Source organism: Chiloscyllium plagiosum, unplaced genomic scaffold (assembly GCF_037043375.1).
Source record: "Chiloscyllium plagiosum isolate Xiang-an unplaced genomic scaffold, Cpla_swu_hap1 HiC_scaffold_13, whole genome shotgun sequence".
Taxonomy (NCBI): domain Eukaryota; kingdom Metazoa; phylum Chordata; class Chondrichthyes; order Orectolobiformes; family Hemiscylliidae; genus Chiloscyllium; species Chiloscyllium plagiosum.
The window spans coordinates 53,997,142-54,008,888 of record NW_028270151.1 but is presented as its reverse complement, the minus strand read 5'-3'; the positions used below and the strand labels follow the sequence as shown (position 1 = coordinate 54,008,888).

Genomic DNA, 11,747 nt, shown 5'->3' with positions numbered 1-11,747 from the left:
GATGAGGAATAGCTGTTCTGGTGAAGTAGTTGATAGAAGGTGACTTAAACTACAACTTGTATGCTATGTCTTCAACAGGATTATAATTAATTATTCTGACCCTCTCTGGTGATGGGAAACTCAAATCAGCCAAGGGAGCAATCAATATAAATAGAGATAAGCATTTATGACAAAAGCTGGTATTTACACAATACAATTTGTATATTTCTCATCTTCCCGGAACAAAAAAGATTTTAAAAAGTGTTCAAGTTACTTGATTTGAATTTGTTGCACTACTTGTACATTAAATTCATATTTAAAAAAGTCTCTTTTCACACCTCATAAGAAAAAGTCTTTCATAAGTTACAATTCATGGAATTCCCTCCCTAATGGCATTGTGCTTCAACTTATTCCACATGGATTGCAGTAGTTCAAGATGGCAGCTCATCATTACTTTCTTGAGGGCAACTAAGGCTGGGTGATAACTGCTGATCCAACCGGTGAAACCATATCCCGCAAATAAATGAAAAAAAATGTACATACCAAGCTCCCACAAATAGTAACAAAACTAAAATATACAAAAAGTAAAACATATTCCAAGGCACATAGGTGATTTTGCACAGTTGCAAAATCTGTTTCACGACATTTGACATTTAAACAGGCATTGAACACAAAGAAGTAACAAGACAACATTTGAAGTAAATATCATTACTTCACATATAAGATCCATTAACAATAATGTCAGCACTGTTAAAAAAAAGGTAAAGAGCATCATATACACTTTCAGAACAAGATCACAGAGTTAGGTGGCATGGATAGACAGATCTTACTTCATGACTCAGCCGTGATACTAAACTTTGAAATATTTTGTATCTGCTCTAATGATGGCACTTCCATCTGTGTTTGAAACAAGTTAAGCAAACTGATGTTTTGGTGATAACCTTGTCAGTAAGCTTTACGTTAAGAACTATATGCAGTGTTATTCTAAAAGCTCTCTTGCACAACATTAGTCGTTTTGAATATTCTTGAGATCTGTAACACAAAATTCCTTGAGCCAAAAGTTTGATCTTTTTTCCATTTTTTTTCCATTCCCTTTTATGCTCTCATTTTCTGAAGGTTACAATTCAGGCTGCAGTACAGCTCCACCTACACTGGTAGCCTTACGCTTCACTGCATGATTGGTCTTCACATGCCAGCTTGTACACTGAAGGTCAAGAAACCGCTAAATCAAAGAAGCCGTTACAACCAAACCCAATTGCTTCTCCATTCAATTACACAACTACATGTCAGTCGAAGCTCAGTGAAAATTAGAAGTGAAATCCTTTCTGATTTTGTACTTCTTTGCCCAACAGGACAGTAATGCTCATTATAGAACACTCATCATTACCTCGGGTTATTTAAACAAAATTTGTCTGAGTTAGTCTCATTGGATAATTTCATTATAACTTTGTGTATTGAATACTGCAAAAGGTAGCTCAAAGCTTTCACTTCACCATTGCTATTTGTATTCAGGGATTGGCAATATGGAGCAATGATAGCCCTATGTTTTCTTTTTAGGGGAGTGGAGACTGATAAGCTACTCGCTGACATCCTATCCTGAGTAATGATATGTCAGATGGATTCTCCCTTCTTCTCCTACTACAAAGACCTTCTTTGCCTTGCTGCCTCTGCTCCATCTCCTTGTGATGTTGCAGCATGATAAGAACTGTAACTACAGCCACAACGTAAGGAACAAATAGTGCCACTCAGAGGTCAAAGGTCTTCCAAAGACACAGTACTCCCTACTAACTGAAAGAGCTTTTGCCAACTTCTCCAATGTCACAATATTGCAACCAACTCTAGGTAAAGCAATGTAGTCAAAGGTCTAATAAAAGTAGATAGGTGATGCTGTTAAATAGCGCTGGTGGGAGAGGTGGATGGGACAGGAATGGGATGGGAGTGTGCTCTTGATGTAGCTGAAATATGGTAAGCTGCACATGGCTAAAAGGAGGACATTAACTGGACCAGACGGGGCCAAAGTAGGAAGAGGGTGCCGAATCACCATCAAACACTGATGGGCATCACAATTTGCCAATTCTATGCATTTCTGTGGCATACATGGGACACACATCGCTGCTAGTCTTCAAAACATGGTACCAACAGGGCCAGCACTGGACATGAACCCCCTGCTGAAATCATCTGTGATGCCTTGTCTGAATTTGTTTCCATCAATCCTTCCTGCTGATATCAGCCTGAGCTACTGATAACAAATGGGGAAGGATGACCACACAAACTCTTTGGTAGTAAGGCTCATTCCTAATGAACAAAACATAAATTTATTAAATATTCCTTAGGAGCTAAGGTACACGACTATATCATAAGAGACAATCAGGCCTAACTTAAAACTGAGTCTATTTTAACGATATGCTGTTTGAAGGGAGAACAATCACTGAAGCATACACTGGAGATGGGAGAACTGATAAAGTCACTATAGTCCAACTTTTCATCACAGAACGAGAGAGAGAGAGAGACAGGAGAGAGAGAGAGAGAGAGAGAAAGACAACTGGTGGTGGTTTAACGGGAGAGTCACTCCGCCCCAGGTGAGAGGAGAGATCAAGAAGGGGAGTTCTTCATGGGAACCTCAGCTAGTGCAGGAATTGAACCCACACACGGTTTGTATTACTCTGCATTACAAACCAGCCATCTAGCCAACTGAGCTTACTACATCCGTTGCCATATTCTTACCAGATCTAGGACTGTACTCTCATTAGAGAGAAACATTTGGTGGTGGTTTCAACTGAGGTTCATGGTGTCTAAGGTGAGGGGAGAGGTTGAGCAGGAAAATCCTTTATGGTAGCCTCAGCTGGTATGGGAATTTAACTCAGTTGTTGGCATCACACTGTCTCAGAAACTAGTTGCCCAGCCAACTGAGCTAAATCAATCCTAATAGGCTGATCTGTCCTTCCATGTGCAGTCCTTTATATTCTGATGGGCAAAGCTTACCTTGTCATGTTCTTTAATCTGTCGGATTCTGACTGACTCATACAACAACTAAATGTCAGCTTTTGAGTATCCAAAAGATTTACTTGTCTGAGTTGCATGCTTATGACTATTAGGTTCCTGGAAGAGTTGTTATCCAATGCAATTCTGTGTCTTTGATTCACTGCTCCAGTATTCTAATTGATCCAGGAGAACAATGTAACTTATGGGTAGAGGGCTCTGCAAATCACAGGAACTGGATGGAAATAGAGTTAAAATAGCTGTAGATATCAGAGGGCATAATAAAGATCTCTTATCGGAGGTAGTAGTTGTTGATAATGATTCTTGTGTCACTATTTACAGCTGCTTCACACACATGCAAGTCTGGGAACTTCAATCAGAAATAGGAAAAGGGTTGGAAAAGAGAAGAGATTAAACAATGTTCGAATTGGTGTTACAAGGTCAAAGGGAGTTGTAATGAAATGAAAGGAGAAAACAAAGTATCTGTGGAGGTGTGAAAGGCCGAAGGATGAACTGTAACCATCTGATAGCAAAGAAAGAAAAAGCAATAAAAATCAACCTGCAAATAATGCAAGACAAATTGATGGAAGAAGTTACATTCTGAGATTGTTGATGTCAATGCATAATCCTGAAGGTTGTTAAGTATCTAAATAAAAGATTAAGTATTGTGCCTCATGCTTACAGAGCTACATTGAAATACAGCACAAAAGGATCATAAGAAACAGGAGCAGCAATAGGCCATTTGGCTCCTTCAACCAACTCCAAAATTTGATAAAATCTTCGATATGACTGTGACTTCACTCCACCTTCTTCATTGTCTCAAATAACTCTCAACTTTCTTGTCAATCAAAAGTTTGTCTCACCTAGCGTTGAATATATTCAATGTTGCAGCCGCCACTGCTCTCAGGGTAGGAGAATTCTAAAGTCTACTGACTCTCGGAATATTGTTCTTCATTTCCATCTTTGAAAATAGGATGCCCCTATTTTCAAACAGTGCCCAGCCCCCAAGCTCCAGAATTCTCCACAAGGGAAGAAGATATCATCCCAGCAACTAATCTGACAAGCTCTCAGAATCAGCTGTGTTTCAATAAAATTGCTTCTCATTCTTCTAAACCTCTATGAGTGTAGGGCCAATCTGCTCCACCTTGCATCATTGAACTCCGCATTATTTCAGGAATCAGCATAATGAACATTCCCTGAACTGCTTCCACATACCTTCCTTTCGTAAGGAGATCAAACTGTACACAGCACTCCAGATGCAATTAGTTCAAACCCTGTCTAGTTAAAGCAACTCTTTCCTGCTTTTATTCTTCCCTCTCTTTGCATTAAAGGTCAACACTCTATTTGCTTCCCCAATCAGGTCACCATACCTGCAAGATAGCTTTTAGTGATTCATATACCAGGACTTCCAGATCCATTTGTCCCACAAATTTCTGCCTTCTCTTTTGTTTTAAATATGGAGTTTTTTAGTCATAATAGGAAAATGGCTCCGGCTACCCTTGATGCCCGCTGTCCACAACAGACCACGGGCAGTCTCCATGTGTATACATGCCACTGATATCACCAGGCTGGGGTTAAAGTGGGAAATGGTTGCCCACCTTTTGAGGACCAGACACCTCACAAAATCTATTCCTAAAGGTACACGAAGTAAATTACACTTAAGTAAACATCATAGTTATTATATGATAATTAAGGCCCAAACTACACTTAACTAACTCAATGCTTATTACATAATAATTAAAACCATTAAAAATACTTAACTCATAAAGTAACAATTACAGACATCGGTTCAGAGGTACATTTGTAAAAACTCTTTCAGATCCTTCAAAACTCATTCAGGCATAAAGCACATATAAGATTCATGGTACCTTTTATTGTTTTGGAAACTATTTATTATTGTATACTAACCATTGTTACTGTCGAATCAGATTACTTTTCCATGAAATTTATGTTTCAAATTTTATAGTTAAATCACAGAGTACAATAAATCTAACGTGCTTTTGGAGTACAAAGTAAAATCAACACAATAGAAATCATAAAAATGTACAGCAGGGTTAAAAGAAGTATGGATTTATTTTAAAACTTACGGTAAAGAAGCAAAAAGAAAACAGCAAATCGAGGCAAGTCCAAGAACTGCACTCCAGAGTTCCCAAAGATTCTGCACACATTCTTCCATCATAGAAGATATCCAACTTTCATTTCCACATAACATACCATTCTTTCCCACAGTGACATTGGATTCATGGTAATTCCTTGAAAATTGGAGTAAACCTCTCATGCTACAAACACAGGTAAACTGGAGATAGGTGACTGCACTATCCTTAACCTGAACCTTGCTCGAGGAACTGGTCTCTTTATAGTTAGTCACTGAGATCTTATCAGCTGAACAGATCCTGTTGCAGTTTCAACATGAGTCACCCTGTAAAAAACGCCTTTGCATTAGTTCAGATCTAAAATTTAACTTGGACTTGAATCATTTCCATGAAAAATCACCATAAATTCATAAAAGGATGTTTAACCTCACAGATATGAACACCAATGTGTAAAAGCCCCTCTTGAAGAATTTAAAATTACATAGATAGCAATAACAAAAAATGGACATTGGCCCAACTAGTCTGTACTTAAATTTTTATTTTTCACTCTAATGTGGTTGACTCCTTTATAGCTGCTATGTTCTGATATTGTTTTCCTTCCCACGGCTGACTCATTCAATAACTTTGATTGTAGGTTCCAGAGCACCTCAATACTGTGTCTAAAAATATTCCTTCACTGCAATTTCTTATATGTCTTATATTAAGTTGTATAATTTTACACCATCTGTCACTGGAAACACTGCATTTCTATTTACCTAATACTGAATTGTTGAATCACAGAGTACAGATGAGGGCTTTCAATTCATCAAGTCTGGACTAACAAAAAGCACTCTAATTCTACAATGGTCCCACATTCCAGCACTTGGCCCATTGCCTTGAATGTTTATGGCATTTAAGTGCTCTTCCAAGTACTTTTTAAAAGGTTGTGAGATTCCCACCTCAACTACCTTCCCAGCAGTTTATTCCAGATTCCCACTATCTTGTTAATGAAATGATTTTTCTTCAAATCCCCTCTAAATCTTTCCTCTTGAAATGATTCTTCATTGTTATTGACCCTTCAACTCAGAAGAGCAGTGATTTTCTATCCACTCTGTGCATGACCCTCACAATTTTACACAACTCTATCAGATCCCCCCCTCCAGCTGACATAAGAACTAGAGTAGCCAAAAGTGAGGACTGCAGATGCTGGAGATTAGAGTCGAGAGTGTGGTGCTGGAAAGCACAACAGGTCAGCACCATCCGAGGAGCAGGACAGTCAACGATTAGGGCAAAAACCCTTCCTGTTGAAGGGCTTTTGCCTGAAACGTGACTCTCCTGATAAGAACAAGATTAGGCTGTTCAGCCCCTGTGTCTGTTCTATCATTCACTAAGATCATGGCTGATCTGTGACCTAACTCCATATGCTTGCCTTGAGCCCATTCCTCTTGATACCCCTGCTTAATAAAAAATTGATTCAGATTTAAATTTAACAAAAGAATTAGCATTGACTGCCTTTTAAGAAAGGGAGTTCCAAACCTTTCCTGCTCTTTGCATGTAGAAGTGCTTTCTAATTTCTTGCCTGAATGGCCTGGCCCCTAATTCTTAGTCTGTGCCACCTGGTTCTAGGATCTGCAACCTGCGGAAATAATTTATTTTTATCCATCATGTATTTCCCTGATAATATCCCGAAGACCTCAATTAGATCACCCCTTAACCTTCTAAATTCTCAAGAATAGAGGCCTTATGGTGTCTAATCTATTTTCACAACTTAACTCCTGAAATCCAGATATCATCCTTGTTAACCGGCATTGAACTCCCTCCAGGACCAAAACATCATTCCTAAGGTGTGATGCAGTCCTCTAAATATGGTCTAGCCAAAGATTTTTATAACTGCAGCATTACATCTGCATACTTGTACTCCAGCCCTTTAGATATAGGCCTTGCTGACTATTTTCTGCACTTGTCGGTGTGACATTTTAAATGAGATATGTACCTGAACCCCCAAATCTCGGTAGACATTCCCTATATTTAACCTTGTGCCATCCAAAAAACTATCCTGATCTATATCTGTCTGAAATGGATAACCTCAAATGTTATTGTATTAAAATTCATCCACCACAGGTTTGCCATTCACCTCATCTATTAATATCCTGATATCATTCTATGTTGTCGCCAACACTGTCTACAAGTCTACCCAATTATGTGTCATCAGCAAGTTTGGATATTTAACTTTTTATGCCATTGTCCAAAGCATTAACAGATATTGTGAATAAGTTGAGGCCACAACACAGATCCCTGTAGGATACCACTAGTCTTGTCCTGCCATTTTAAGTACATACCCATTATGCCAACTCTGTTTCCTGCCACTCAACCAATTTCCAATTCATACTGATATTTTGCTCTCAATTGGACCTTCTGTGCTCCAAAGAAAACAGCGTGGTCTTATTCACCCCCTCTTCATACAAGACAACATCCATGTGAATTTCCTCTCCACCCCTTCCAGTACCATCACTACAGACGGTACTCCAACTGTGGCCAACCAATTTTGTACAGCTCCACTATAACCTCCCTGCTCATATAATCTTAACAGGCAGCATGGTGGCTCAGTGGTTAGCACTGCTGCCTTACAGCACCAGGGACCTGGGTTCAATTTCTGCCTCAGGCAACTATCTGCGTGTAGTTTGCACATTCTTCCTGTGTCTGCATGGGTTTCTTCCCACAATCCAAAGATGCGCAGGCCAGGTGGATTGGCCGTGCTAAATTGCCAAGTCGTGGCAATTATAGGGTATCGAAATGTGTCTGGTGGTTTCCTCTTCAGAGGGTTGTTGTGGACTTTTTGGGCCAAAGGCTCTGTTTCCATCCCGTCAGAAATTGACTCTAATCTAACGTCACAACTGATAAAGGCAAGTGTCCTATCTACCTTCACTTTCAGGTGGAGGACAATTGGGGAGGCAATGGCCTAGTGGGACAATTACTGGACTACTAATCCAGGAGCCATGTAATGCTCTGAAGATCCAGATTCAAATCTCACCATGGTAGATGGTGAAATCTGGATTCAATAAAAAAAAATCTGGAATTAAAGAGTCTAATGATGATCATGACTCAATTGTCAGGAAAACCCATCTCATTCACTAATGTCCCTTCTGGAAGGAAACAGCCATCCTTACATGGTCTGGGCAATTAGGGATGGGCAATAAGTGCTGGTATAGCCAGTGATGACCTCATACTGTGAATGAGAAAACTCTAAAGATCACTCTGTTCCTCTGAGCTTCCTAGTGTTCTTCCATTCATTGAGTACTCCCATGTCTTGTTACTTTGACCTCTCCCATCACATCATCGTTTTAAACAGCTAGTAACTCACTCTGTGAAATCCTCTGCTGCACAAAAAGCAGGCTTTTATTTTCCTATTGTATTAGTATTATAATTCTAAATTAAAGGCAGCCTTAAGGCCTATAAATCAGGAAGGGGGTAAGTTTTTTTTATGGACTGTGCAAGATCATGAGTTGGCATAAGGATTTAGCTCAAAGTACACATCAGAACATGTGGTCCCGTTCCTGATTGCTATCAGATAAATCCTGTTTGAAAATGCCAGTATTTAAACAGAACTTGGCTCAAATTTGACACTGGTGTGTGTGTGGGGGGTGGGGGGGGGGGGGGGGGATTGCACGGGGTGTCCCATCACTAAGTCACCCTTTATTTACTAGTGTACTCTCTGTGGCCAGCCAGCTCAGTCAGTCCTCAACTGAGGAGAGTCTAATCGGGTTATCACTTTTTTCCCTGAGGAGATACTAATCTTCTGGTTTTGGTCAACCATGGCTTCCCTCATTGGCTCAGGCTAACAACCCCAATTAAGAACCTCATAGTTAACAAGATCAATCTGGTTCCATTTACTACACTTGGCTAATTGATAACACACAGCATAGATTTAGAGAGATAGTAACATTCTAATAAAAATTACAAACAACATCTTGCATAGTAATGACTGTGGAGCATTCCTTTTCTTCTGCACATTTTCTTTGTGAAAATGCTTCATTGAGTCAGTCAATCTCAACCAGATGCTGATAGAAGTACATATGACTGAATATCATGGATTAGGAGGAATGGGACGGGTGAAGACGGCAGCACTATTTAGTTAATTTTGTTGAAAATAAAACTGTGAATATAGAATTGAGCTCAACTGTGCTTTTGCCTGAATGGAAGAAGATTTATGTAAGATGCCAAAGGCTGACTGGAGCCCCTGAAATCCTGTGTAATACTATGATCCTAGAAAGGATAATAGCAAGGGACAATACTAGTCAGCTGCTGCCTTTGCCTGCTTCTACTATGCATAGTTTATGGGGTAGTGTCACAGTGAGTAATCCTCTTTGCAACCAACTCAAAAAACAAACCTCCAATTCAGTTGTTCCAGGACTGACCTGCAGGCTCACTCCTGTATATTGGGTATCCTTTGTCTTCAGTTTTTTTGCAGGTGCTTAAAGTCTCATCAGCCTAGACAAGGTCTCCTAAGTGTGGAAATAAGAAGATTTTATATTACTTCTTCCATAACCATCAGACATCCTAAAGTGATTAGTGGTAAATCAACTACTTTTGTCATCTCTCCGTTGTAATTTAAGAAAAATGATAGCCAATTAGCACACAGAAGGTTCCAACAAACAAATAGTTATGGCAATGATCAGTTCATTGGATTTTGTAACATTGACTGAAGGATCAATATTGGCAAGCACACTGGGGAATCAAGTCCGTGTTTCTCATTAAAATAACACCATGGGACCTTTATAACCTTAGAGTGACCTTAATTCATCTAAAAGACATCAACTCCAACTTTTCAGCATTACTCTCAGCCTTAGTTTTCCAAAGAAGGGTCACTGGACCCAAAACATTAACTCTGCTTTCGCTCCACAGTTGTTGCCAGACCTGCTGGGTTTCTCCAGAAATTTCTGTTTTCGTTTTATATTTCCAGCAACCACAGTTATTTTCAATTATTGAATTTTTGTACTCCAGTTCTGAAGAGTGACTTTGTTAATCTTCTAGAAATGGTTGATGGTTTCAAAGAATGCAAAAACATCTTTTGCTGCTCTACTTTACAATAAAGTTATTTGAAAATACAATCAGATTTTTGAATGTCGTAAAAGAAATTTGCCCTTTCATATATTTGAAGGATGAAAAAATATATGCCCATTTATTTATCCTAAGATGAGCTAGAAAGGATAGACTGGAAAGGGCTAGAAATGCTGTTTATTTTTCCTGATGTTTCTAAGCTTTCTTCTATATACTGTTTAGCATCCATAAACAAAAATCAAGGCCATTATGTTGGAAATCAATATGCAACAGCAATTATCACATGTATACAATGGCTTGGCTTGCCAAGTTTACAGTTGCTAGATGTAAAACAAGCTAATACAACATGCTGATTTTTTTCTTATGTTATTTCTTTCCTCTCCTCCGTCTTTCTCAAATGGGTATAGATCCAAATATGTACTCAGCTTTCTTTCATTATATTGTGTGACAAGATAATAAGTATAGACAGGCTGTTCAATTCAAACAAGCTAAGCTTCATCCATCAACATTTGTACAGTTTCCCTGGGAATTCTATTCTGTTGGATCACTATCATTATTGTGACTGACTGGACCATCAGAGGACCTGAAATTTGTTACAGCATGAAAGATGCCAGATATTTTCAATAACAAAGGAGGAAGCTAAAGGCTGAAATCATTTCTGCAAGTGGGTTAGATCAGAGTAATTCACTCATCATTTTGTAGTATAAGGAAAACATCAATCAAATAGGATACCTGATTACATTACTAGCAGTGGTATCAAGTCATATGATAGCAAGTGTTCAGAATGTCTACTGTAAGACAATGTGGAGATGAACTGGGGTGGAAAAAGTTAAAAATCACACAACACCAGGTTATAGTCCAAAACATTTATTTTGAAGCACAAACTTTTGGAGAGCTGCTCCTTCATCAAGTGACAAGTGGGGCAGGATTGTCGGGACACAGAATTTATAGTAAAAGACCAAAATATTTCCAAAGTAGGAATTACTAAAATGTCACATGAACTGATTGCATACAGCAATCTAGGTTTTCTTTCCATACATCACATCAGTTGTATGACACTATGATCTTGTGCTATAAATTCTGTGTCCTATGATGCTGTCCCACTAGCAACCTGATGAGGGAACAGTGCTCCAAAAGCTTGTACTTACAAATAAACCTGTCGGACTGTAACCTGGTGTTGTGTGCTTTTTAACTTACTATAAGATGGTCATGGAGTGATTTCTCCTATTATCTGTAATGAACATAATTCACTAAACAGTTCTGGTTACGAACACTCTGAGCACAACTGCAACATATTCCATGATTATTCATTACTACATGACGTCTGCATTAACTTAAAATTCAAACCTAAACTACTCATGAGAGATCAGATCCTAACATTTACTCTCCTATGTGTATCTCATCCCATCATACCTGCTGATGCTACTCAGTGACAAGCCACAGGGAGTGATTAGAATAATCAGAGTGGCCAATTTTACTTTCTTATGAAAATTCTACTGTTGCTCCCTTCTCCAAGCTGCACAAAATAGCCCAGAAATACACTGTGGATCTAAAACTAGCAATATGGGATTGGATTGTCTGCTTGTCAAAAGTGTCTCAAACTGTTTGGAAAAGTCACAAGATGTATACAACAGGCAGTCGGTCCTACAGTGCCTGGGG

At 38.9% G+C, this 11,747-nt stretch overlaps 1 protein-coding gene across 8 annotated transcripts in view; it reads right to left on the bottom strand.

Annotated features, from left to right (window-relative positions):
- Positions 1-11,747, bottom strand: part of LOC122555908 (lysosomal amino acid transporter 1 homolog) — a 48,962-nt gene that overhangs the window by 28,820 nt on the left and 8,395 nt on the right. For 3 of the 8 annotated variants that reach the window (XM_087993246.1, XM_087993244.1, XM_043702173.2), the window contains 2 exons: positions 9,446-9,532; positions 5,046-5,377 (listed from right to left, as the gene is read on the bottom strand). The exons of 1 other annotated variant lie outside the window; for it this stretch is intronic. In XM_087993246.1, coding sequence (XP_087849372.1) covers positions 5,046-5,236 — 191 coding nt within the window. In that variant the 5' untranslated portion in view covers positions 5,237-5,377; positions 9,446-9,532. Of the gene's footprint in view, positions 1-5,045; positions 5,378-9,418; positions 9,533-11,747 lie in introns of all 8 variants that reach the window. 4 more of the 8 variants (XM_087993247.1, XM_087993248.1, XM_087993245.1 and 1 more) reach the window with 3 other exon arrangements.